Source organism: Ursus maritimus, unplaced genomic scaffold (assembly GCF_017311325.1).
Source record: "Ursus maritimus isolate PB19 unplaced genomic scaffold, ASM1731132v1 scaffold_21, whole genome shotgun sequence".
Classification (NCBI taxonomy): Eukaryota; Metazoa; Chordata; class Mammalia; order Carnivora; family Ursidae; genus Ursus; species Ursus maritimus.
The window spans coordinates 34,926,884-34,953,478 of NW_024424564.1; the positions used below are offsets into that span (position 1 = coordinate 34,926,884).

The 26,595-nt window shown below is 37.0% G+C and overlaps 1 protein-coding gene across 1 annotated transcript in view; it reads left to right on the plus strand.

Annotated features, from left to right (window-relative positions):
• APAF1 (apoptotic peptidase activating factor 1) overlaps positions 1-26,595 on the plus strand; it is a 79,822-nt gene that overhangs the window by 15,958 nt on the left and 37,269 nt on the right. The window contains 11 exon segments of the mRNA XM_040637354.1: positions 873-985; positions 1,087-1,218; positions 2,933-3,171; positions 3,567-3,734; positions 4,668-4,799; positions 8,499-8,612; positions 9,085-9,269; positions 12,665-12,791; positions 13,980-14,105; positions 16,423-16,554; positions 19,882-20,007. Of these exon segments, the coding sequence (XP_040493288.1) occupies positions 873-985; positions 1,087-1,218; positions 2,933-3,171; positions 3,567-3,734; positions 4,668-4,799; positions 8,499-8,612; positions 9,085-9,269; positions 12,665-12,791; positions 13,980-14,105; positions 16,423-16,554; positions 19,882-20,007 (1,594 nt within the window).

Consider the following 26,595-nt stretch of genomic DNA (forward strand, 5'->3'; position numbering starts at 1 on the left):
AGTGATTTCTATTTAGAAAAATACTGTAAGTGCTATCAGATGTATCAGACCATGGCTTATAAAGTCATTCTTTTTGTCTGTCTCTCAGCATTTTGGTTTATACTTTTGCAATTTTCCAGGCTGTATGTGTACCCAGAATCTTTTTTTGTAGTGCACAGACGTAGTGTGCCATTAGAATAAAAATGCTAGTGTATAATTATGCTATCAGCTTTTAGTTGTATTTTTTCTCCATCTGTTCTGCTGAGCTCAAAAAAGTTTTTGGAGAAACCAATCAAGAATTCGCACAGAGGTTCTTTGTCATTAGAAATAAACAAACTGATTTATGGATGGGGAAAAAACCCCGCTAGTGTACCAAATGAAGGGTAGTATTCTTGCTAGTGCATTTTATCAGGTTGGAACATATGAAATTGCTAGTTTTGTAGGTAAAAAATGGTCAACTATCATTATTGTTATATGATTGATTCTAATGCTAACCTGAGCCCAGTTCTCATTTAGTTTTGGTGCTTTAAGACTGAATTAGAAAAATCTCATTACCTGGATACTTCTTTTAAGGCACTCGGCAACCAATTTTTAACACCTACAAGGTACACACAGTTCACTTTTTATAGGTTCCCTAACTTTAAAATGCATTCATTGTTTTGGGGTGGGAAGAGAGGAAAGTCTCTAATTTTTTGTCCTTATTTGATTCAGTATATTGTGAAAGGAATATAGCAAAGAAAAGAGGAAGAGCCATGAAATAGGCATCTTTATTTTGTAAATTTTAAGACATTATCCTTTTTTAAGGTGGCATTATCCTTTTTTAAAAGAGGCTTAAAATAATAAATGTCATTACTGATTCAATAGTTTTTTTTTTTTGTTTTTTTTTTAACTAGGTCTCTGTTGATCTTGGATGATATTTGGGATCCTTGGGTATTAAAAGCTTTTGACAATCAGTGTCAAATTCTTCTTACAACCAGAGACAAGAGCGTTACAGATTCAGTAATGGGTAAGGACTAATTTACTTTTTACTTCCTTTATGTTTTAATTCAATTAGATTTAAATATATTTAAACCAAATTATTTATTATATCTTGTGATTTTGTTGCAGGTCCTAAATACGTAGTCTCTGTGGAGAGTGGCTTAGGAAAAGAAAAAGGACTTGAAATTTTATCCCTTTTTGTTAGTATGAAGAAAGCAGATTTGCCAGAGCAAGCTCACAGTATTATAAAAGAATGTAAAGGTATGGTTGTTTTGTGTATGAAGGAGTTATAGAGAGATTAATTTTGCCCTTTTGTGAATTAAGCTATTGAATATTTAGCACATGAACATCCAGAAACTTTACTAGAATATTTAGTATTTTAGGTTCTTCTCTGACACCCTAAGTAGATAATAATATTTTGGTATTCATTTATTCATTAAAATAATATTTAATGAACGCCCATAATATGTTAGTGGGAAGGGTTAGATGAAGACATGACTTCTGCCAAAGAATAAAAAATATAGTGAGAATCAGAGAGAGTTATACATTTTTTGGTTGGGATCTTATAAAAATAGTATTCTAATTTGATAGGTAAAAACTGGTGTTGTCCTCTTAATTTGCATTTTTTATTAGTGAAGTTAAACTTTTTACTGGTTTGTTGAATATTTGCATTTCAAGAAATTATCCTTGACTCAATTTTTCTTTGTGATAGAAGTATTTTTAATTGATTTTTAGACATTCTAACTATTGAAGCTATTAGCTCTTTGCCATATTTTTGCAAATACTTTCCCCTAGTTTTTTGTCTGCTTTTTAATTTCATTTATAGTATTTATTTGACATACAGAAATTTAAAAAGTCACATCTGTCAGCTCTTAACATTACTTCTTCCACTGTTGTTAATACTTCAGTAGACCTTGTTTCTTTTGCCATCAAATAGATACTTGGTTTTGAGTTAATTGACTTTTTTATTTTTATTTTTTTTATTTATTTTTTATTATTTTTAAAAAAATTTATTTGACAGAGAGAGACAGCCAGCGAGAGAGGGAACACAAGCAGGGGGAGTGGGAGAGGAAGAAGCAGGCTCCCAGCGGAGGAGCCTGATGCGGGGCTCGATCCCAGAACTCCGGGATCATGCCCTGAGCCAAAGGCAGACGCTTAACGACTGAGCCACCCAGGCGCCCCTAATTGACTTTTTTAAAAAAAAGATTTATTTGAGAGAGAGAGAGCTGCACACATGAACACAAGGGGTAGGGGCAAAGGGAGAGGGAGAGGGGAAGCCAACTCCCTACTTAGTGGGGAGCCACGCCTGGGGCATGATCTCAACCCTGAGATCATGACCTCAGCAGAAACCAGGAGTCGTATGCTTAACTGACTAGCCACCCGGGCACTCCAATTGAGTTAACTGACTTAAGAAATATGTTAGAAAAGAACACTTTGTATTCGTTATAAAGGTGATGCATTTCCATTTTGAGACATTTGAAAAAATGTGTGAAATGATTAAAAAAAAAGAATTTACCCATAATTTGATAATTATTAGTGTCATGAGAGCATTTCTTTCAGTCTTTTAAGACATATAAAACTTTGAAAAAAATATTGAGATTACAGTGGAATACATAATTTGAATCTTGCCTTTTCATATAGCAAATCTTGAACATTTCTCATGTCATTAAGTATCTTTTGAAAAAAATTACTGATGGCATAATATTGTGGCAACTTCAATTTATTCAGTCATTTCTCTGTTATTGTTTAAGATTTTTCACTATTTTAAATAATGCTGTTATGAATATCCTTAGAGGAATTTTTCTTATTTCTAATGGCTTTATTAGAATAAATATCTAAAGTGAATCCAAGAGTTATAAATATTTTAAGGCTTTGGATAACATGCAGAGATTGTTTAAGAATAGAGTGACTCAGTGGTAATTTTGAAATGAGACAATATTAATGCAGTGACTTTGTTGTTTTGTTCTGTTTTTAGGTTCTCCTCTTGTAGTGTCTTTAATTGGTGCACTTTTACGTGATTTTCCCAACCGTTGGGATTACTACCTCAGGCAACTTCAGAATAAGCAGTTTAAGAGAATAAGGAAATCTTCTTCTTATGATTATGAGGCTCTGGATGAAGCCATGTCTATAAGTGTTGAAATGCTCAGAGAGGACATCAAAGATTATTACACAGATCTTTCCATCCTTCAGAAGGATGTTAAGGTGCCTACAAAGGTAATAGAAGGACCAACAATCCTTGTCCTTGGATATTTATGGCATGTAACTTTTGATACAGTACCAAGGATGTTGTTACAGAGGATATCAGAAGGTTAAGACCTGTGTCACTGAGGTGGGGTGAGGGGGTGTAAACATCCCACAGCTCTTAGGTCTCCATCATGAGCTTGATGTTGAACTCAGATTATTTCCTATTCTCAGTTCTAGTGAGGCTGGAGAAGCATCTGACTTCTATTTTCTATCTTGACGAATAGTTGAGCTTCTTCATATGAAGTGGAGGTACTGTTATTCAGGGCTTTAAGATACGATTTGTGTGTGCATGTGTGTTAACACCTTATCTGCAGTCCTGGTAATTGTAGTTTTGTGGTATATTCAATGCTTAAAATGATTTCTAGGTGTTGTGTATTCTCTGGGACATGGAAACTGAAGAAGTTGAAGACATACTGCAGGAGTTTGTTAATAAGTCTCTCTTATTCTGTGATCGGAATGGAAAATCATTTTCTTATTATTTACATGATCTTCAAGTAGATTTCCTTATAGAGAAGAATCGCAACCAGCTTCAGGTACTTGCATCTTTGTACGTTTTTAAATTTTTTTTATTTTGAAATAATTTTAGGCTTATAGAAAAGTTGCAAAACAGCAGAGAGAGTTTTATTCATGTACCTTCATCTAGCTTCCCCTAATGTTAACATCTTACATAATTATAATACAGTTATCAAACAGAAAATTGACAATGCTAGACTACTGTTAATAACTCACAGATTGTATTTAGATTTTGCTAGCTTTCCTTCTAATGCCCTTTTTGTGGTTCAGATCAAGATCCCATATTGTGGGGCGCCTGGGTGGCTCAGTTGTTAAGCGTCTGCCTTCGGCTCAGGATGTGATCCCAGAGTCCTGGGATCGAGCCCTGCATCGGGCTCCCTACTCTGCTGGAAGCCTGCTTCTTTCTCTCCCACTACCCCTGCTTGTGTTCCCTCTCTCGCTGGCTGTCTCTCTGTCAGATAAACACATAAAATCTTTAAAAAAAAAAAAAAAAAAAGATCCCATATTGCGTATAATTGTCATGTTTCCTTAATTTCCTCAAGTCTCTGAAAATTCTTTGCTTTCTTTATCTTTCATTGTCACTTTTAAAGAATACTAGCCAGTTATTTTGTATAATGTCCCTTAGTTTGGGTTTGTCTGATGGTTTCTCATGACTAGAGTAAGGTTATATATTTTTGGCAAGAGTACTACAGAAGTCGTGTTGCGTCCTTCTTAGTGCATCATATCAGGGTGTCGATATGTCTTGTCAGTGATGTTAATGTTGATCACTTGGTTAAAGTGGTACCTGCTAGTTTCTCCACTGTGAAGCTACTGATTTTTTCCTTTTGTAATTAATAAGTATTTTGTGGGTAGATTCTCTGCACACTTTTAAAAAGCTTTGTAAGCTGTAGTTACTGTGATGCTTAGGTTATGAAATTGTTTCTGTCCTCTAAAATGTTTCATTTGGGTTTCAGGATCTGCATAAGAAGATAATCACTCAGTTCCAGAAACATTACCAGCCACATACTCTTTCACCAGATCAGGAGGACTGCATGTATTGGTACAATTTTCTGGCCTACCACATGGCTAGTGCCAATATGCACAAAGTAAGGTGACCCATTTAAAAATTATTATTGGTTTTTAACTCTTATTTATTTATTTATTTGAGAGAGAGAGAGAAAGAGAGCGCGCGCACGAAAACGAGTGGGGGAGGGGCAGAGGGAGACGCAGACTCCCTGCAGAGCAGGGAGCCCTAAGTGGGACTCCAACTCAGGACCCCAGGATCATGACCCGAGGTAAAGGCAGACACTTAGCCACCCAGGTGCCCTAAAAATTATTATTTTTATCTCACTTTTATTTCATCCTATGTTTAGAATTTTCTTTTATTAGTAAAAATAGGATTATAGCCTATGTAAGTATTTTTGTTTTTGTTATACTTTTTACCTATGGTGATTTAAAAAGGTACCTTAGTAACTGTAGTAAATGAACCACCTAAAAATTCGCTCTTTTCTTACCAGTAGCTTTCCTTTTTGGGCAGTATGGATTTGTGTTTTTAGGCTTTGAGAGGAAATGGAGAATGGGAAGTTATATTCCTTCATTCAGCAAGTGTTTATTGGGTGCCTGTTAGCTACGGCACTAGTCTTCGTTGTGAAGATATACCGTAGGCACAAAGTCCGTGCTGTCATTGAGCTTACATTCTGTGGGGAGGGAGGTAAATTTACCCTGTGTTGGGAGTAGTAAGTGCTCAGCACGGAAGGAGAAAGTGATGATACAGAATCATCATGATTTGTGATGGATTTGGTGTGCATTGTAAGATGACTCCAAGCTTGCACAACAGAAAGAATGGAGTTGCCCTGAACTGAGGTTGGGATGTCTGTGGGCAGACCGGGTATTTTTCAGGGCCTAAAGGGAAGGTTAGGAAATTGTTTTGAAAATATTGTCTCATATGTATTAAGACTTCTGACTGGAAATAATGAGTATATAGTTGGGTATATGAATCTGGAATTCTGGGGGGAAATTATGGACTAAAAGTAAAATTTGGGAATCATCACCACATAGATTACATTTGAAATCATGACTACCAACTATTCAAAATGTTAACATTTTGGAAAACCATTTGTATTTTGAGTAATTTATCTATACTTAGGTATGTTCTCTCTCGTTTAAAAAAAATGGTGTATTCTTGTACCCCGTTTTTTTCACCTAGCAAAATATAGTTTACGTTTAATAATGTACACTTTGGAATGAAAGTATTCCAATAAATATCTGTGCCAAATTTACTTAAACTGTAATTGTTGCACATTTAGGTTTTCAGTTTTTTGCCTTTATGACGCTGTAATGAACAATGTTGTTTGTCTTTGCACCTATGTTATTTCCTTTGAAAATTTTTTGAAGTGGGATTACTGGGTCAGTACATCTTTTTAAAACTTGGTATGTATGATAGTGTGACAGGATTCAGTTTATTCTTACCTTTTTAGCCTTTTTTCCCTGATTTTTAAAGATAATTTCTAATTTTTAAAGGCTTTTTCATTGGAAAAATTTGGGAAAAAAACTAAAAGGAAAGTGAAAATGACTGTTATTGCTAATGCTTTTGTGTGTAGTTTTCCAGAGTGTTTTGCTGCTCAGGTACACATACCTGTTCTTTTTTTTTTTTTTAATTTTAATCTTAATTTTTTGAGAGAGAGAGAGTACATTTGCAAGCAGGGGGAGGCTCAGAGGGAGAGTGAAGATCCCAAGTAGGCTCTAAGCCCAGTGCAGAGCTTGATGCACTTGATCCTACAAGCCCGAGATCATGACCTCAGCCGAAATCAAGAGTCAGAGACTTAACCGACTGAGTCACCCAGGCGCCCCCACATACTTGTTCTTTAAACCCAAAATAGGATCATAATAGAAATAGTCTTATATCTCTTTTGTTTCACACTTAACTGTATTTCATGGTCGTCTTTTTACCTGAATTTACGTAGAGTGGAAAGGTTTTTGAAGCTGCGTACTATTTCATTGTATATTGATCAGTTGGCGTATGGACAGTTAGATTGCTTAAGCACACTTGTCTGATTATTTTCTTAGGACACATTTTTATAAGTGTAATTTCTGGGTCAAATGGTATGTACAGTTAGATTGCTTAAGCACACTTGTCTGATTATTTTCTTAGGACACATTTTTATAAGTGTAATTTCTGGGTCAAATGGTATGTACAGTTAGAATTTTAATACAGATTACCAGACTGTCCTCCAGAAGGGTGCTTTGAGTTACATCACTATCCACAGTATGTGAGAGTGTTCATTTCCTCTGACTCCAGCTAATATTCTTTTTTTTTTTTTTTTAAAGATTTTATTTATTTATTCGACAGAGATAGAGACAGCCAGCGAGAGAGGGAACACAAGCAGGGGGAGTGGGAGAGGAAGAAGCAGGCTCCTAGCGGAGGAGCTTGATGTGGGGCTCGATCCCATAACGCCGGGATCACGCCCTGAGCCGAAGGCAGACGCTTAACCGCTGTGCCACCCAGGCGCCCCTCCAGCTAATATTCTTATTGCTGCTTTTAGTCTTTAGAAATCTGATTTTTTTTTTTTTTAAGATTTTATTTATTTGTCAGGGAGAGGGAGAGAGAGAGAGCACACAAGCAGGGGGAATGGCAGGCAGAGGGAGAAGCAGGCTCCCTACTGAGCAGGGAGCTGATGTGGGGCTCGACCCCAGGACCCAGGGTTCATGACCTGAGCCGAAGGCAGATGCTTACCGACTGAGCCACCCTGGCGTCCCTAGAAATCTGATATTAAAAAACGCTGAATCTTTGTTGTTTCATTTAGATTACTGCTGAGGTTTTTGGCCATTTGTACCTTTTATTCTGTGCATTTAGTCTCATTCATTGCTTTTACCTATTTTTTTGTTAAGGTGTTTCTCTTATTTTATTAGAATTTTCTATAAAAAAATATTAAGCCCTCATCTATCATATGTGCTGTAAATTAATATTTTTCTTTTTTGTCAAATTTTATTTATATTGTTTTCAACTATATTGAAGGTTTTTGAGTTTTTATGTAGTTAAGTGCACATCTCTTATTTTTTTTTTTTTTTTTGTACTTTTGCTTTGGTGTCATGTTTATAAACGTTTCCTTCATCCTACGGTTACAAAAATATTTACTTGTATCTTCTAGAATTTTTTGAGGTTTTCTATTTTATATTTAAGTGTTTAATCCAGCTAAAATTTATTTTGATTTAAGGTGTGTGGTCCATTTTATGTTTCTTTGGTTCCTTTTAAAATAGCTTCCTTTTTGTCCTTAAATTCTAGTTATCTGCTAAGTTTCTTTCAGTAGTGTTAGGATAGGGATGGTAGGGGCACCTGGGTGGCTCAGTCAGTTAAGCGTCTGCCTTTGGCTCAGGTCATGATCCCAGGGTCCTGGGATTGAGCCCTGAGTCGGGCTCCCTGCTCAGCCGGGAGTCTGCTTCTCCCCTGCCCCCCCCAACCCCTGCTTGTGCTCTCTCTCTCAAATAAATAAATAAAATCTTTATTTAAAAAAAAAAGATAAGGATGGTAGAGTTAAAATTCTTTGATGTCGGGGCGCCTGGGTGGCACAGCGGTTAAGTGTCTGCCTTCGGCTCAGGGTGTGATCCCAGCGTTATGGGATCGAGCCCCACATCGGGCTCCTCCACTGGGAGCCTGCTTCTTCCTCTCCCACTCCCCCTGCTTGTGTTCCCTCTCTCGCTGGCTGTTTCTATCTCTGTCGAATAAATAAATAAAATCTTTAAAAAAAAAAAAATTCTTTGATGTCTTTAACAGTATCCTCATCTTTTTTTTTTTTTTTTCTTTTGAGGAACTTTGTGCTTTAATGTTTTCCCTGGATTGGATTAAAGCAAAAACTGAACTTGTAGGCCCTGCTCATCTGATTCATGAATTTGTGGAATACAGGCATATATTGGATGAAAAGGTATAATTAGAATGAAAAATAAGTTCTTAAAAGGCAGTTCATTTTGTCATTTAATTCTAGGTTTAATAGTGGGGATGAGCAGAATAAAAAGACAAAGAGACATAATTTCCTCACTTTGACCGTAGTTTATTCTCATTATTTTGCTTCTTAGCCTACTGGGAATGTAGATGGGATTGAGGTTTGAAAGTTGAGGAAGTAAAGTGACCACTGGGTTTTTTCGTTTTGTTTTGTTTTTTGTTTTTTTACACAAGACTGTATTAAGAAAGTAATACTTGGATAATGAGATTTTTATACTGTGTTTAAAAATCTGGAGAGGGTCACCATATATTTGTTACCTCATGGTTGGTTATTTAATTTTAGCTCACATAGAGAATATCTCATTTAAGCCTTTAAAGTGACAAGATCACAGAAACAGAAAAATGTCAGATTTTGGTTCTGGTTATATTTCTAAGAGATTTCAGTTTGTTCATAGGATTGTGCAGTCTGTGAAAATTTCCAGGAATTTTTATCTTTAAATGGACATCTTCTTGGACGACAGCCATTTCCTAATATTGTACAACTGGGTCTCTGTGAACCAGAAACTTCAGAAGTTTATCAGCAAGCTAAGCTGCAGGCCAAGCAGGAGGTCGATCATGGAGTGCTTTACCTGGAGTGGATGTAAGTAGGTTAGGAGAAACCAAAGGGAGTGGAGTGCTAACTGTGCCATTATTTTTCAGGTAGTGAATAAGTTCACTCCAGGAAGATTTAACTACTTTGGAAAGGGCTGGAACTTTTAATAAGCATTCTTACTTATTGAAAAGTTCTGGAGAAGTGAGCATAGGACAAATACATATTTTCAGAGTCCATAGAAATAGATGTTTGTAGGCATTTTGACCAGTCATACTAAATAATAATACCAGATGGTTTACTTATTGTAACATAGTTTATTAGTGAAGAACATGGGCTTTGAAGCCACAAACATTGATTGGCGTCTCAGTTCTGAAACCTGATAGTTTTGTGATTTGAAACAAATTACAGGTTGTTCTTTTTTCATATATAAAATAGAGATAGCAGTTCTTTGAGATATTATTTTTGTGAAGATTGAAATGAGATATTGGATATAAAGTGATTAGCCCTTTGCCTTTCACATAGCCCTGATTAAACTTCCACTGAATTTTGATTATTTTAACTCCTAAAAGAGACTGTTCAGTTTTGCTCTTGCCTTAATATTATCAGTTAGAAAAAGGAGATGGTTAACTCATCTTTTTAATGCCTGTTCTATACAATATGTTCACATTACTCATTTTATCTTCAAACCTTAGAAGGTAAATATTATTTGCTTTATTTTATAAATGAGAAAAGTGAGGCACAGAGATGTTGAGACTTGACTCAGCTCGTGTAGCTTGTTGAATGGAATTTAATTCCTGGGTCTGTCTAGCTTTATTTTCCAAGCGCCTTCTGTATGCCATGCTTCTCTTATAGCTAGAAATAATGAACATGAATGGTTGTCTTTTCACATGTATAATTTATATCTGAATTGAACTCTAGGTTGATATCTGCAATATTTATTAGTCCTGGGCCCTCTCTCCAAATAGGTTGCCGTGGGTGATTTCCCTAATTCATTGAAGCTAGGGTAAACCTGTCTGTATTGTAGAATACTTGCTCACTTTATATCATAGCATTTGTTTCACTTTATGGTGATGGCCTATTTTTCTCTGTTACTAGTCCATACATTCTGTAGTTTAGAATAGTTTGGAGGTTAAAATTAACAGACTTTGGTTCTAGACTGCTTGGCCTTGAAACCCAGCCCTGCTTTATTGGTTTATATAATGAGGGAAAGTTATTAAACTTCTCTCACCTAATAGTGCTCTTTCATAGCATTATTGAGAAGATTAAATGAGGTATGTGTGTATACAAACATATACACACACAGAGAGTGCTTAGAACAATATCTAGTTCATAGAAAGTCCTCAATAAATATTAGTTATTAAGAATGGCATTTAGCATTTTGCCTGGTCCATATAATTGGTAGTTGGTTTGCAAAAGAAATTTGTGGAAGATCGACTGAAATGATGTGTTGGTTAGTGGTTGAAATAGAATTAATACTTGGTCTGATAATCAAATGAGCATAGGTTTAGTTCATGTTCTCTTAAGACTTGTTGAGTTTTTTTTTTTTTTTTTGCTTTTTCTTGCTTTTCTTTTTTTTTTTTCTTCCCATTCCATCAACTGCGTTTCAACTTGTGATGTTCTTTCACAGAATGGTTAGTCATTCACAGCTGAATCTTTTAACTGGGTTTGACCAGGTCGTATTCAAAGAATGCTTTACTTGAGTACAAGGATTTTTTTTTTCCTGTAGAAAGGTTTAGATTGCTATAAGCTTAAATTTGACTGAATTATAGCTTTCAAAGAAATTATTTGTTCATGCATTCATTTGTTATTTCTTTAATACTTTTTGGCCATCTGTTACAGCCCATCACTGCGACAGTCACTTTTCTGACCTTTGGGGAATTGAGTAGTTACAACAAGGGGAAAGAGAGAGTACTTTTTTAGTCTAATATTTTAATCTTTGCTAGTAATTTACCTGGTTTTCTTCTAGGTTCTCATCACTTTAGTTCTTATAGGTGTTTGTTTCATTGCTTCTAGTAAACTATAATACTTTCTAGGCAAGAGCTAAGTCTGATTTACCTTTTGTGTTCCCTTTTTTCATTTGGTCTATCTTGTGTGTAGTTAATATTTTTCAGATTTTTATTTAAATCCTAATCAGTTAACATATAGTGTAATATTGGTTTCAGGAGTAGAGTGTGCTTAATATTTTTAAAGAATAATAACAGTGGCATCCTTATGTGCCAGGCACTGTTTAGAGCAGGTATCATTACTCTTGTTGTACATATGAGGAAATGGAAACTTACTGGTTCAATAATTTGCCTAAGTTTACATACCTAATAAGTAGTAGAAGTAGATTTGCTCTTTATCTGACTCCTAAAATAAGCACAATGCCAGTTAACATATTTATTTTACTCAAAGTGACTGGGGTGTTTGTATATGAAATTCTGACACTGTTCTGATACTTTACCCCTTTAACCCATGAGAAATAACATATTAACTGCACTAGTGGAATAGTTAGTATTCAGTAGATTAAGATACAAAGAAAATGATATTGCCTTATCTTTTTTTCCTCTATGAATAATTGTGGTTAGAGAAGAGCAAATTTAAAGTACATCATTGTGGGGCATCTGGGTGGTTCAGTCGGTTAAGCATCTGCCTTTTGCTCGGGTCATGATCCTAGGGTCCTGGGATCGAGCCCTGAGTTGCATTGGGCTCCCTGCTCAGTGGGGAGCCTGCTTCTCCCTCTCCATCTGCCCCTTCCCCCTGCTCGTGTGCTCGCTTGCTCACTTGCTCTCTCTCAAATAAATAAAATCTTAAAAAAAAAATAAAGTACGTCATCGTTAACGGTGGGTGTAGTGTCATACTTTAGTTAGGGAATGAGCTTCGTTTTGCTATGGCTTCTTTATTTTAAAAAATTTTTATTTTAGAGAGAGAGAGAGAGCGACTAGGGGCAGAAGGAGAGAGAGAATCTCAAGCAGGCTCCATGGCCAGTATGGAGTCGTGTGGTGGGCTCACTCTCACAACCCTAGATCATGACCTGAGCTGAAATCAAGAGTCGGGTTGCTTAACCTACTGAGCCACCCAGGCGCCCTGGCTTCTTTCCCTTTAAAAACAACGGAGATTTTTTTGAAGGTATCCTTACATAATGTTTTCTCTGCACATGTTATCATTAATGTATCAAAGGAAAATAGAAAGCAACATGTATTTGATTAGTTAGATTTCTCCCAACTCAGACATTTGCAGCACCTGACAGGTTGCTTTATATAGGGTAGCATTTCTCTTAAAAAGCCACTTTCGTAATGCTTTTTTCCTTCAGGAGATATGTGCTGTCATTTACGTGGTGGTAACTTAATTTTAAGAATTTTGTATTTTTGGCAACACAACAATGTTAAAAGGCAGTTTACTTTATTACTGAAAAAAATTACTTTTACTTACTGGGTTTCTGTTCATTTTCTCCTTGTATGTAGAAACAAAAAAAACATCAAGAATCTTTCCCGCTTAGTTGTCCGCCCCCATACAGATGCTGTTTACCATGCTTGCTTTTCTGAGGATGGTCAAAGAATAGCTTCTTGTGGAGTTGATAAAACCTTACAGGTAAAACATATCTCTTGAGAAAAATTCAAAGAGGATGTACCCAATACTGTGCATATTAGAATATATTTAAATCTGAAAATTGAAGAAAATTGCACATTAGAAGTAGAGAAATCCAAATCTCTTAAACATTTTATGAAAGCTTTCTCTGGAAATTTAGAAGATGTGGTTGTGTGTTTTCATAATTTTAAAGTTGCCAGGTGACATAAAAGTACCTTTTACCCTAGCGGTCAGCTACTGTCATCCATGCGCCCTCTAAGCGTAATGAGGGAATGCAAATTGTTAAAAGACGTAAGGACTCCATAGCACAGTGGACAGAGCTCTGATTAAAAAACAGTGATTAAGTGAAATACCTACTTTTTTTTTTTTAAAGATTTTACTTATTTATTTGACAGAGATAGAGACAGCCAGCGAGAGAGGGAACACAAGCAGGGGGAGTGGGAGAGGAAGAAGCAGGCTCATAGCAGAGGAGCCTGATGTGGGGCTCGATCCCATAACTCCGGGATCACGCCCTGAACCGAAGGCAGACGCTCAACCGCTGTGCCACCCAGGCGCCCCAAAATACCTACTTTATCACAGGTTCAGACACAGATTTCTGCCTATAAATAGGAATTGGACTAGATATTTCCTAAGGTGCTTGAAGGAATTTAAGTTCTCGTTTGTTTTTGGGATACATGAATGAGTGGTTTTTTTAAAATTTGTGCTCTGCCTTTTGATTTTGAAGGAAACAGGATCAGATTAGCTAAAACTTTGATATTTAGATTAGGTTTAGTCTTTGCAAGATTATGACTATAAACCTTATTTTTATATGTGTGCTTTATTACTAATTTTATTAATTTTGGCTTTTGAGCCCCAGAAAGAAAACATACTGAATGAACTGTTTTCTGTTTAAGAATTTGCCAAACTAAAAAAAAAAAAAAAAAAAAAAAAAGAAAAAGACTTTCGCCAAACTAATCTCAAGAACTGAAGCTATACTCTGCTAACTCTTTTTATTGATCCTACAAACATTTAATAAGGGATAGTTCTGTATGTTAAGGCATATAAATTCTGACAGATACTCTGTTTTTTGGAGTGGTTTTGCCAAAGTTCATTACTATTGCAAAATAATGTGGATTAAGATCTTTTAAAGAAAGATTTTTTCGAATGGTGGCCATTGGTTTATGGTAAAAAACTTTATTGTTGCTTGTGCAGGTGTTTAAAGCTGAAACAGGAGAGAAACTGCTAGAAATCAAGGCTCATGAGGATGAAGTGCTTTGTTGTGCATTCTCTACAGATGACAGATTTATAGCAACCTGCTCAGTGGATAAAAAAGTGAAGGTATGGAAATATTTTTCTCTTCAGTTGTAATTACCGTAGAATTCATTTTCTTCTTCCATAGTAGAGGGACTAGGGTAAGTAGGGGTAAAGGACTCTTGCCTATTGATCTACTAACTTGAGGCAAACCAGATTTTATCCACTGCAAATTAACACTATTTTTAAGCACCAGCAAAAATGTCTAGGTTTCTCAGCCTGAGATACTTACCAGACAGCTGGGAGAAACAATTACAAATTAATGAATTTCCCTACTGTTTATTATTGATAGGTCTATGGGATAAATATCAGTTGGAATCTTTGAGGGCATTGTGATTGAAAGTGTTGCTGCACAAAATTACTGTCTGAGATTGGATTCCTGTTGTAAAATACATAATTTATGAACTGCAACCCAGATTTTTTTTTTTTTTTTAGAGCGGGAGTGCAGAGTGGGGAGGTTGGGGTGGGGGAGGGGCGGGGGGAGAGAAAGAGAGAGAGAGAGAGAATTTTAAGCAGGCTTCATGCTGTGTGGAGCCTGATGCCGGGTTCATCTCATGATCCTGAGCTCAAATCAAGATTTGGACACTCAACCAACAGAGCCATTCAGGCACCCCAAACACCTCACTTAAGGCTTTTTTTTTTTCTTTTTTTTAAGAGAGCATGTGCATGTGTGAGCAGGGAAGGGAGAGAGAGAATCCCAGTCTCCACTGGGTGTGGAGTCTGACTTGGGCCTCGATCTCATGACCCCAAGATCATAACCTGAGCCAAATCAAGAGTTGGATGCCCAACCGACTGACCCACCCAGGTGCCCCTTGCTTTAGGCTTTTTAAAAAGAGGTGGATCCTGACTTGGTGGGAGTACTGCAAATAAATAGGCAGACAGATAAATAGGAGAGGGAGAGGGGAAGAAAGAGAAGGATAAAGAAAGAAGGAGGGAGGGAGGAAAGAAGGAAGAACTGTTGAAACTGGCCAGATGGGGTGGGTCTTAGTGGACCTAGGAGCAAGAAAATTGGTTTGGAAGTTTTCCTGGGGTCTGTACCTACTTGAAGAAGACTTGGGAGTGTCCAGACAAATTAAGACCTTGGAAAAACCTACTTCTTGATAGATTGAACTCTAGGTGGCTTTGCAACCAACCAGTTGATTAACTCCATAGCCACTACCGAGTCACACTTGGAGTTGGCCAGTCTTGCGCAGTTCCAAAGTCAGAGCTATGTGGAATAAAAGGAGATAACACTGAGTTTCTATTTTCTAAGTACTCAAAATATAAAACAAGAGGTGCAAATGTCTATTAAAGAACTTTCTAAAAATAAATACTTTGGACCTCTGGTGAGTGCTTTGATAAGATTTAAAAAATGCAGGATGCCTGGCTGGCTCAGGTGGTAGAGCATGTGATACTTCATCTTGGGGTCATGAGTTCGAGCCCCATAATGGGCATAGAGCTTACTTAGAAATTAAAAAAAAAAAAAAAAAATGCTGTGGGAGGGACATTAATACCTCCGGAAAGTTCAGAGCCCAGTGAAGACTGGGTAATTTATTTCTTTTGTTTGTTGTTAGAACACACTGCTTTGTTGTCTTACATAGTAACTAGAATGATGATTACTTCTGCTTGGGAATTTAACACTGTGTGAGGCCCTATACTACACACTCTGTTATATTACAGTATCAATTTCTCACTACAACTTGCAGAATAAGTATTGATCCCATTTTGCAGGTGAGGAAATAGGTTCAGAGATGAAGTCATTTGCCCAAGCTCACATTAACTGATAAGTAAGGGAGCCAGGGTGCAAAGCTAGGTTTCCCTCAGCATCTAAAGCCTTAATTTTTTTCACTGATCCATCTGCCTTTACTTTTTATTGATACCTTGAAGTCAGCAGTAAACTTAGCATGTCCTTTATCTCATTTGGTAGCTTGAATTGTGTAGGATGGGAATAAGTATACTCATTTTACAGAGGAGGGAACTGTGATGTAGATAAATTAAGGACTGGTAAATGGTAGAGCCAGGACTTGGACTTAATCCTTCTGATCTAAAGTCCATTATTCCATCCCTTTTATAGTACTTTTCTGTCTACTGTCATTCATGTGAACATGTGCAGTCTTGCCCTTGAAGACTGTAGTTTTCATGGGATTCTAATTGTGCTATAAAAGGGCACACGTGTAGACTTGCAAGTAATTTTTTAAAAAACATCCTGGAAAAATACGGACATATTTTAGAGAAGGGGTGGGTATTCATTAGCCTCATATCCAACTGGGAAAATCTGCCACAAAACAGCTCACATCTGTTTGCTCTTCTGTTCTCCCTTTCATAGTAAGGGGTAGTTGTAAATTTTATTCTTTATTCTCTTTAGATCTGGAATTCTATGACAGGGGAACTAGTGCATATCTATGATGAGCACTCAGAGCAAGTCAACTGCTGCCACTTTACCAACAACAGTCATTACCTTCTCTTAGCCACTGCATCAAGTGACTGCTTCCTCAAAGTAAGTGTGGATAATGATAATTGTGTAAACAAATTTGATAGATGCATCAGAACATCTTTTTCGATTTTCTCTTGTATTAATCAGGGCTCTTTTGGTTGTAGTGATAGGAACTTCCATACTAGCTTAAGCCAAAAAAAAAAAGAAATTATTAGTTCATGTAACTGAAAGGTCTAGGGGGAGCATGGCTTTAGGCATAACTGATTCCAGATGCTTAAATTATATTCTTGGAGCCTAATCTCCTCTCCATCTTTAGGCTCTGTTTCTCTCTTTGTTGGTTCAGGCATGTTCTTTCTGTGTGGCAGGAAATATGGCTGTTCTCACTTACAGGCTTACATGGGTCTTATAGCTATAGTCACAGAGGAGGAGAAACTTATTTTTTCCCAGGTCCCATAGATTTAATTTTAAAGAAGACTATTTGAACTGGTTTGGCTTATATGCTCATTGTTAAATAACCCTAGTGGGCCAGTAGGATGGAATCCTTGAATTGGTCAAAGATTACAAATTTATCCATGTAGAAATGGGACAAATGAGGTGAGGTCAGCTCTACTTGAATTATAAGTGGGGCTTGATTCAGAAGAGAGGTTCTGTTATTAGAAGGAGGAAGGAAAAAAAGGTGCTGATAGGAAAAAAAAAAAGAAACTAAAACCAAAAACAGATATGCATTTCATATATGTTTGATAATGCTTTGTAGTTACAAATTATAAAAGATTATATCTTTTTCTTCTCTGAAGTGGCATATTGAAGATAGCTAGATCAAATTCTCGGGGGTTCCAGAAGGATTCACTAACTTCCTTTGGATTGTTTTTTGGTTTGGTTTCTGCCCTGTCTTTTTTAATGTCACACCATCTTTGCAAAGGGACATTATATTTTTGGGAGGGTTGGGCAAACCATTTCAGTTTGAAAAACCTCATAGACTCTGTGTTTGACATTTAAGTACAGTATTTTAAAAAACTTTAGAAAATATTGAAAATTGTCCTCCCTTTCCCCTTCAATTCAGGAAGCTGAAACTTTATCTTTTTTTTTTTTTTCCTCCAAAAGAAAACTTACAGAGAAGCTCAGTGTGTAAGAGATAAAGCCCATTGCTCTGGTTGAAGTGGGGTGTGGTCTTGGATTTTTTTTTTTTTAAGACTTTATTTATTTATTTGAAAGAAAGAGTGTGTGCGAGTGTGCGTGCATGCGTGGGGGAGTTGGGGGTGAACAGAGGGAGAGGGAGAAGCAGGCTCAGCCGCTGAGCGAGAAGCCTGACGCGGGGTTCTATCCCAGGACCCTGAGATCATGACCTGAGCGTATGTCAGACACTCAACTGACAAAGCCACCCAAGTGCCCCTAAGCTTGCTTTTGTACACTCGCTTGTTCCCTCTCTTATTTCCTCCTAGTAGCCCCTTTCAGACATGTTTCTGGAATCCCTAGAAGCCTGCATAGCCCAATTTGAAAACACTGGATTGGTTTAAAATAACAGACTAATGTAGTCTTATAATCATAGCTCATTTTCCTCAGATATGCTTTACCTTATTGAATAAATCCATCTCTAAAAAACTAAGACTTATGTATTATTTATGATTAATTTTTGATGTTTCTTATTAACATTTTGTAGGGTGAAGAAATTTATGTTTCCTCATTTTAATTACAGACAAAAAGCTCTAGGATGTGAGAGCTAAGAGAGATCTATGGGTTCTATTGGTTAGTCAACAATTTTAATTAAGGACAAGTTTTACTTTAAGATCTGCCATACCACACCTGTATTACCACGTGGACAATTAGAACTCACTTCTTGTGACTCTTGAACTGAGAGAAGGCAATGAAAATATGTAAATCTGAAGCTGCCCCATGTGACTTGCCGTATCTGAAAAATTGGATTTACCTGGGACTAGGATAAAGAAGTCTAGGTTGGAGGTGGACATGAAGAACAGGACTTACCTCACTGGTCATTTCCAAAGGATTTTTGTCAATATTAATTTTGGGGATGGATGATTTCTTCTTCCATGTTTAATATAGTTAGCATAACTCCCCAGAGAGGATTATAGCCCTTTTTATTTATATTTTATTCACTTTTCAAACATACCCAAAAGGAGAGAATACAATAATAAAACCTTGTGGTATCCATTGTCTAGCTCTCACTATTACTAATATTTTGCCAATCTTATTCTTCATCCTCCCCTCCCTTTTTTTTTTTTGGCATATCTGAGGTCTTAAACCGAAGTACCATGCCATTGTCACACCTAACATAATAAATAATAGTTTTGTGATCTGTCTAGTCCATGTTCACTTTTCCCCATTGTTCTTTTTTTTTTAAGTTTATTTATTTTTAGTAATCTCTATACCCAACGTGGGGCTTGAACTCACAACCCCAAGATCGAGTCACACACTCCTCTGATTGACCCATCTAGGTGCCCTTCCCCATCATTCTTAAAAAAATATATATCTCTTTTTTTTAAAGACTTTTATTTATTTGAGAGAGAGAGTGAGAGCACAAGCAAGGGCAGGGCAGAGGGTGAGGGAGAACCAGTCTCTCCACTGAGCAGAGAGCCTGATGTAGGGCTCAATCCCAGGACCCTGATCACGACCTGAGCCAAAGGCAGATGCTTAACTGACTGAGTCCCCAAATGCCCCCCAAAAACCATATCTTTCTGCCATAAATTTGTTGGAATCAATACAAATTTCAGGTGACATTTAGTTGTTATGCCTCGTAAATCTCTTTTATTCTATAGAAGTTCTCCTTTCCCTCTGCCTCTTTTGATTACTTAGAGAAATTGAGTCATTTGTCCTGTGGATTCTGGATTTGGTTGGTTGCTTCCTAGAGGTGTTAACTTGCTCTTCAAGCCTCTTCTATTTCCTGTCAAATGTATTTATATCTATCTTTGCTATCTTCGTATTTTTCAAGTCATTATTTAGAGCATTAATAGATTTTAGCCTAATAAGTAGAGTCAGGATTTGCATTGGGAAACCTTAGAAATGACCATTTGGGTAACCCAGCAACTAAAAAATTTGGTAGCATTTTATGTATTACTTATTAGAGAGCTGAATAAAATAATAACAATTCCAAACTACTTTGTTAAAATAAGCAGTAATTATTTAGTTACTTTGTGCTCAGACTAAAAGCCTAGGTAAGCTTTTGGTCCCTTAACAGATTTAGGTGCTGATCTAAGGGCTGCCCCATTACTTGGTAATCACAAGTTTACCTTTGTGTTTGACACCTTTGCATTACTATGAGTTGAACATTTTTCTGTAATTGAAAAAGCTTAAATGGGAGGGAAGGAACGTTATGGGATTTCTAACTTTTCCTTATTCAGTACTAGTTTTTTAGTTATCTTTTTCTTTCTTAAATAGCTCTGGGATTTGAATCAAAAAGAATGTCGAAATACCATGTTTGGCCACACAAATTCAGTCAATCATTGCAGATTTTCACCAGATGATAAGCTTTTGGCTAGTTGTTCAGCTGATGGAACATTAAAGGTACGCTTTTGTTTATTATTAAAATTGGTTGTAATTTTGTGGTTTTATGATTTGGTTATAGAAATAGGGTTTTCTTTTTCTCATTTCTACAGGAAGAGCTTTTTCTTTCAACTTCCAGGAGCACATTTAATATAACTGTAATTGATTGTTATAATGATTATGAATGGTTTACTGCCTTATGGTTTAAAGTTCATATATTTTGAATTCTTAATTTTTAAGTGTGTATTTATGGCTTCATAAAATTTTGAGGTCTGTGGGGTGAACTTTGTAAAGGCCCTACTTTTATTTTATGTTATTTTATTTTACTTGTAAAGACCATTTATTTTATATTTTCCTGTTCTTCAGAAGTCCTATGCAGGAAAAATTCAGAACTAGGGAAAAAAGTATATTCAGCCTCCTGAAATTTGTAGTCCTAAAAAAATGAAATTCTTTAAATTTTCACCTTCTCAGATAAGATCCTAATCCCACTTTCTTTATTGTTCCTGTCTCTGCCATCATTCTAGTCTCCTCTTCATTGATTCTCCTTTCTTTCTTTGGTCTTAAGTCCAATCCATCTTTGACCTAGTCTTTCGGTCTACCTTTTCCCCTCTCATTCTGTAGTATTTACTGTGGTTCATGCTGTCATCTCTTTATATTTGATAGCAGCTTTCTAAGATGTGTTCTCCATCTCTCCTAATCTTGGTACAGAACTGCTAGAGTAACTATCTCTATTTTCATCTTGCCACCTTCAGTTGGGACACAAAAGTACCACATTATAAATCGTGATAAACCCAGGCTCATCAGGTGCAGCTGTTTATAAGGCTTTTTACCTTCCATCATTCTGCTACCTCTGTTCCTGTCCAGTTTGTTTCTTCTAGCCCCCTTAACACTAATTGTTCTGGGCAAGATAATTTGGTAGCTAATGTCAAGCTACTGTTCCTATATATATTTCATTAGTCTTTATTGGGATTTTTGGCCTCCAATTCACTTGCCCATATTTTTTTAACGACCCTTAAACCTTTATGCAAAGCCTTCTTCAGAAAGTGTCCTCTTATCACATCCCTCTATCTGGTTCTGGGTACATCCATCCATCTCTATCTATATATATTGATAGAAACTGTTCAGTTTATCTTCTCACTTCCACTTGTAAATGTGTTGTGCTGTTCAGTTCAGTCATTTTCATATGTCTTCTTTTCTTTGATAGGATTGAATATAGATTTATGATCTGCGGAGAGCTTGCATCTTCTTGTACTCTATTAAGTTCATACTACAGAATTGTACTCAAAACATGCACTCAATACGTTTTCTTGACATATATTTTTTCCGGGGAAATACTTGAACCCTCTCGGGCACTATTTTGTTTGTTAGACCCACTGGAGAAGGAGGTTTGTTAACGTTGATAGGAACTCCTCAGTCACAGGAAGGTGAAGTCTCTTGATGCTGATCCTCTGGTTGAATCTTTGATCTCTCTTTGCTGACTGAAGAGAACTCGTTTTTGTATAAATTACTTCAGGGCATCTAGGAGCCCTTTCTGGGTAGAATTCTACTTTAAAGAATTTTCTGGCTGTCAGTAGATGTTGGGAGCATTCTTACGTAGAATATTCAGGTAAATAGATTTTGACTTCTATGACATGTTATCTACAAATACTAAATACCCGTCTCTTCCTTTAGGACAATCCATACCAGAGGAGGCTTTTCAGAATGCACTTGGACAGGTTAAGACAACCCTTTTCTGAGAGAATCTTTCAGTTATATGAGCCTGTTATTTCTTGTTTTCTGTTAAGTGAATCACTTCAGAAGAAGACATTTTATATCTCAAGTCAAGTTTTTCCATCTTATCACTGTTGCTAATTCCAAGTTCTGGGAATATTTCATTTTCCTTAGCACTATTCCGTTATTATTAGGTTGTTTAATGTTCAAGACATTTGTGAAACCAGACTATTTATCTGTTTTATAAATTTAAGGTGTGTAGCTCAACTTGCCTTCTTTGCTGCCAAGTTCTGGTCCGTTCATTCCTAATTGATTTGCTGTATCCATCATAGTTCCAATTCCAGACTTCTGCTGTTGTTCTTAAGCCCCCAATCTGGTCACTGCATCCTTTGCATTCTCTGGAGATTACCTTACCTCATTCCTATCTATTCAGAGGGTTGACACCACCCATTAAGAGTTCTCCTCCATAAGTCTCCTCAAAGATTGCCATAAAAGTCCCAACTCCCTTTCTTTTTTTCTCATCTCAGTTCCCAGAAAGTTCTCTACTTATGCCTGCTGCTCCTTTTTTTCTTCTTCCCCTGCACACTTTGCTTCACTGATTATTTTTTCTTTCTTTTTGTATCTTTAGCTTTTCTTCTCTTTGGGATCCTTTCCCACAGCCTACACATGTTCTTGGGCCTTTCTAAAACCAAAAAGTGAAAAACCTTTGATTCTTCATGGGTTAGGTTATCCCCTGAAATAGTCATTCTGTTTTTCCCTTTATTGGTAGACTTCTTTTTTTTTTTTTTTTAAAGATTTTATTTATTTATTTGACACAGAGAGAGACAGCTAGCGAGAGAGGGAACACAAGCAGGGGAGCGGGAGAGGAAGAAGCAGGCTCCCAGCAGAAGAGCCTGATGTGGGGCTCAATCCCAGAACGCTGGGATCACGCCCTGAGCCGAAGGCAGACGCTTAACGACTGCGCCACCCAGGCGCCCCTATTGGTAGACTTCTTAAGCCACCTGTACTTGCTTCCATTTCCTCACTATTCACTCAGTATTTAAAACTTGTTAAGCCTGGCCCCATCTTTCTTGTATTTCCTTGAAGCATGCAAAATCCAGTTTTATTTTCAGTCTCCATTCTTTTTGTTGTAAAGGTTAATGCTCTTTGGATTAGTGTGACATCTGATATTTTTCTTTATCCAAGACTTACTCTTTTTGTTGTATTGCCAGTATTCACTTCTTCCCCCATCAACCAACTATATTTCCTTTTTGAAACTCTCCTCTTCTGCCATCAGTGTTTTCTACTTTTTCCTTTTATCTCTCTGACCCCTTCTTTATCTTTTTTACCTGCCCACTAAATATAGCTGTTCCTCAAGCATCTAACCTTGAATACCAGCTTCATTACCTTTCTTTCATCCCGGTTCATCAGTCCCATGGCTTGAACTCTCATCTCTTCTGTGAGTGACTTTCAGCTGTGTTACCTCCAGCCCTCATTTCTCTTGTGTGCTTGGGTCCTGCATCTCTAACCATCTGCTAGTCGTTTTCACTTAGATAATACACTGTGCCTCAAACTTACCGTGCTCCACACTGAACATATTATATTCTTCCCAAACTTGACCCCCTTTTGTGGTTCCTGTATGTTTTGTGATTTTGATTAGATCAACGTCCAGGATTTATATCATTGTAACTGGTCACAGTTGAGTCATGTAGTATGAGTTTTTTCCTTTCTGATACAGCTTGTTTTTCCTTGGGATAAAATGTGTTGTACGTTTAACATTGTAATTTTTTTTAACACATTATGCTTATTTTTCTAATGTGCTTGTCACTAATTCACCTTCAAATTATCCCTTGTCTAAATTGCTTAAGTTATTCAAACTTATCAGGTGTTTGATAAATTTTCTCTTCTTGGAAATAACTTTCTTGGAGGGTTCTGGGTCTTGCTCCATTCTGATTGGTGAAACTACTTCAGCATCCAGCTGCCATCTTGGGATCTCCCTTTATTATCCTGGTGATTCCTTTTGCTTTTCTCTTGACTTGAAACCCTGTTTCTTAGATTTCTTGTCTTCTTTCTTGGTTTGTTCTTAAAGACCTTCTCTTTATCCCCAGTATTTTTTCTTCTTAAAAATTTCATGATAGTGTGCCTTGGTGTGGGTTTGTCTTCATTTATTGTGCTTGGCACTTGGTGCCTGCTTGCCTGGCTGCCTGGCTGCCTTCCGTTCCTTTCCTGTCCTTTCTCCCCTCCCTTCCTTTCCTCCCTCCCTCCCTCCCTTCCTCCCTCCCTCCCTCCGTCCCTCCCTTCCTTCCCTTTGTCTCTCTTTCTCTCTTTTTCTTTCTTTCTTAAATATTTATTTGAGACAGAGTGAGTGAGAGGGAGAGAGAATCTGAAGCTGACTCTGCACTGAGCACAGAGCCTGACTTGGGGCTTGATCCCCCAGCTTCAAGACCATGACCTGAGCCAAAACCAAGAGTTGGACTTTCAACTGACTGAGCCAGCCAGGTGTCCCTCGGTGGCTTCTTTCAATATGGAAATTCAAATACTTCAGTTCTATAGGCTTCCTTTAATTTTTTTGATTTATTCTTCTCTACTTTTTCTTTCTTGAATTCCTGTTTGTTTTTTTGGTTATTATTTTTCTCTCCTTCTCTTTGTCCATTTGCCCTTCTTTCTGGAAGATTTCTTTAGCTTTATTTTTTAGCTTTACTTTCTAATCCTTCTGTTGGATTTTTAATTTCTGTTGTCATGTTTTTAAGTACCCATTCTTATGATCAGTTTCCTTTTTTCCTATTTTTGTTTCATGGATGCAATGTCTTTTATCTTTTTGTGAGTGTTAATAGTTTCTTTTAAAAAATTCATATTCATGTATAGTTGCTGTTTTCTCTGTTGGTTTTGGTTTCTGTCTGCATTTTAGAGATACAGCTTACCTATCTGATCTTGGATATATCTACAGATGGTTTCTGACTTATAATGGTTTGACTTAGGATTTTTCAACTTTATGATGGTGCAGAAGTGATACACATTCAATAGAAACTGTACTTCAAATTTTGAATTTTAATCTTCCCCCTGGATAGTGATATGCAGTATGAGCCTCCTTTGTGATGCTGGGTAGTGACCGTGAGCTGTAGCTTCCAGTCAGCCATGCAGTCAGGACGGCGAACAACCGATACACTTGCAACCTGCCTGTATCTATAGTACAATTCTGTCTTTCGCTTTTTGTACAGTATTTTATAAATTACATGAGATATTCAACACTTTGTTATCAAATAGGCTTTGTTAGATGATCTTTCCCAGCTGTAAGCTAATGTAAGTGTTCTGAACATGTTTAAAGTAGGCAAAGCTAAGCTATGCTGTTCAGTAGGTTCCATTATTAAATACATTTTCAACTTACGGTGGGTTTATTGGGATGTAACCCTATAGTAAGTTGAGGAAGATCTGTATATGTATTAGATATATATCCTGCTCATATTTAAGAGTGCAGCACCAAAAAGCTGATAGGGAATTGTGAGCTTGCTGATTGTGAGTTTCTCTGTACGGTTATCTGCCTGCCATTTTTGATGGTAAACTCCTAACGTCATACTCCTTAGATCTTTTTGTCTTGATCTTGTTGGATATTCAGAGAAAAGTCTTCCGTTTCCTGCCTATAGGGTGTAAGTCTGGTTGGCAAGTTTAGTCTTTGGTCTTCTACCTGTAGGGTGTAAGTCTGGTTGGGAAGAAGATGTTTAGGTAGAGATCTTAGCATTTGGGATATAGACTCTCTCTCAATTTCCCTATTTTCAGAATGGTGACCCTGCTCTCAACTGTGCCAGGTATAGAAAAACCCTCTACTCTTCAGCTAGAGTGGGGATACAGTGACTTGGATTGCATAGGTGGGGAGGGGATTTCAAGGGACTTGTAGTGATTCCCCACCCTTATCAGAGGGTACCTGGTGCGATAGTTCCTCAGCCTTTTAGGAATTTTATGGTATGAATTGGGCTGCTTCTTGGCTTTCCCCATGGTGGACTCAGGATGTAGTTTTTAGGAGTCTCCTTATTGTTTGTCTTTCTGCTTTTTTTTTTTTAGCCTTTACAGTTTTGTTGTTGTTATCTCTTCTTCCTTTCTCCTTTGCCTTATGAACTACGCCTACAGAGAAAAATTCTCTTTACCATTGGTTTTACATGGATTTTGGGAGGGTATGAAGATAAATGTATGTGTTCTATCTGCATCTTGAACCTGAACCCTATTTCCTTCAGTAACACTGTTGTTTCTACTCACCTGTGCTTGAAACATGAGAAGAATCTGTCTTTTCACTTAAAATGTATTTTTTGATTATTTATTAAATACTTTGTGCTAGACACTGGCATTTGGGTTTTAAATACTAAAACAAAACAAAACACCAAACAATTAATTCCTAATAATTGTTCAGAATCCAGTTGGAGACCGAGGTAAGGGAATAGACAAGCGATGGAAATAGTAAAAGGGTGCTCTGAGAACAGGTGAGGGCGTGTCCAGGATGTGTTCAGGCACCTGATGCTGCACCCAGACTGCAGCCTGTTCTCCCTTTTCATTGTCTTTGCTTTCCCCTTTGTACTTTAGTTTATTAAGCTGACCCTTTAGCCTAGAATCTAGGCCATGGAGTGTTCCTTTTGTTTTTCTAGTGTCGAAATTCTGTCCATCCTACGTTGGTCTACAGTAGGCTGATCTTCAGGGTGTCCTCCTCTGCAACAACTGTTCACTCAAGCCCACAGCTTGGGTCTAACATTCCCACTGGGCTGTATCTTTTCCTCTCAAATGACACATTTGATGTACCTTGTCTTAGAGTCACTTACGGGCTTGTCTTACCTCCTTTATTGACCTGTAAACCCTTTGAGAGAGCTATCTATACCTGATTTATTTATTTATAGAATAGTGGTTAATGTGTTCGTGATGATAAACCTTTGCTGTGTC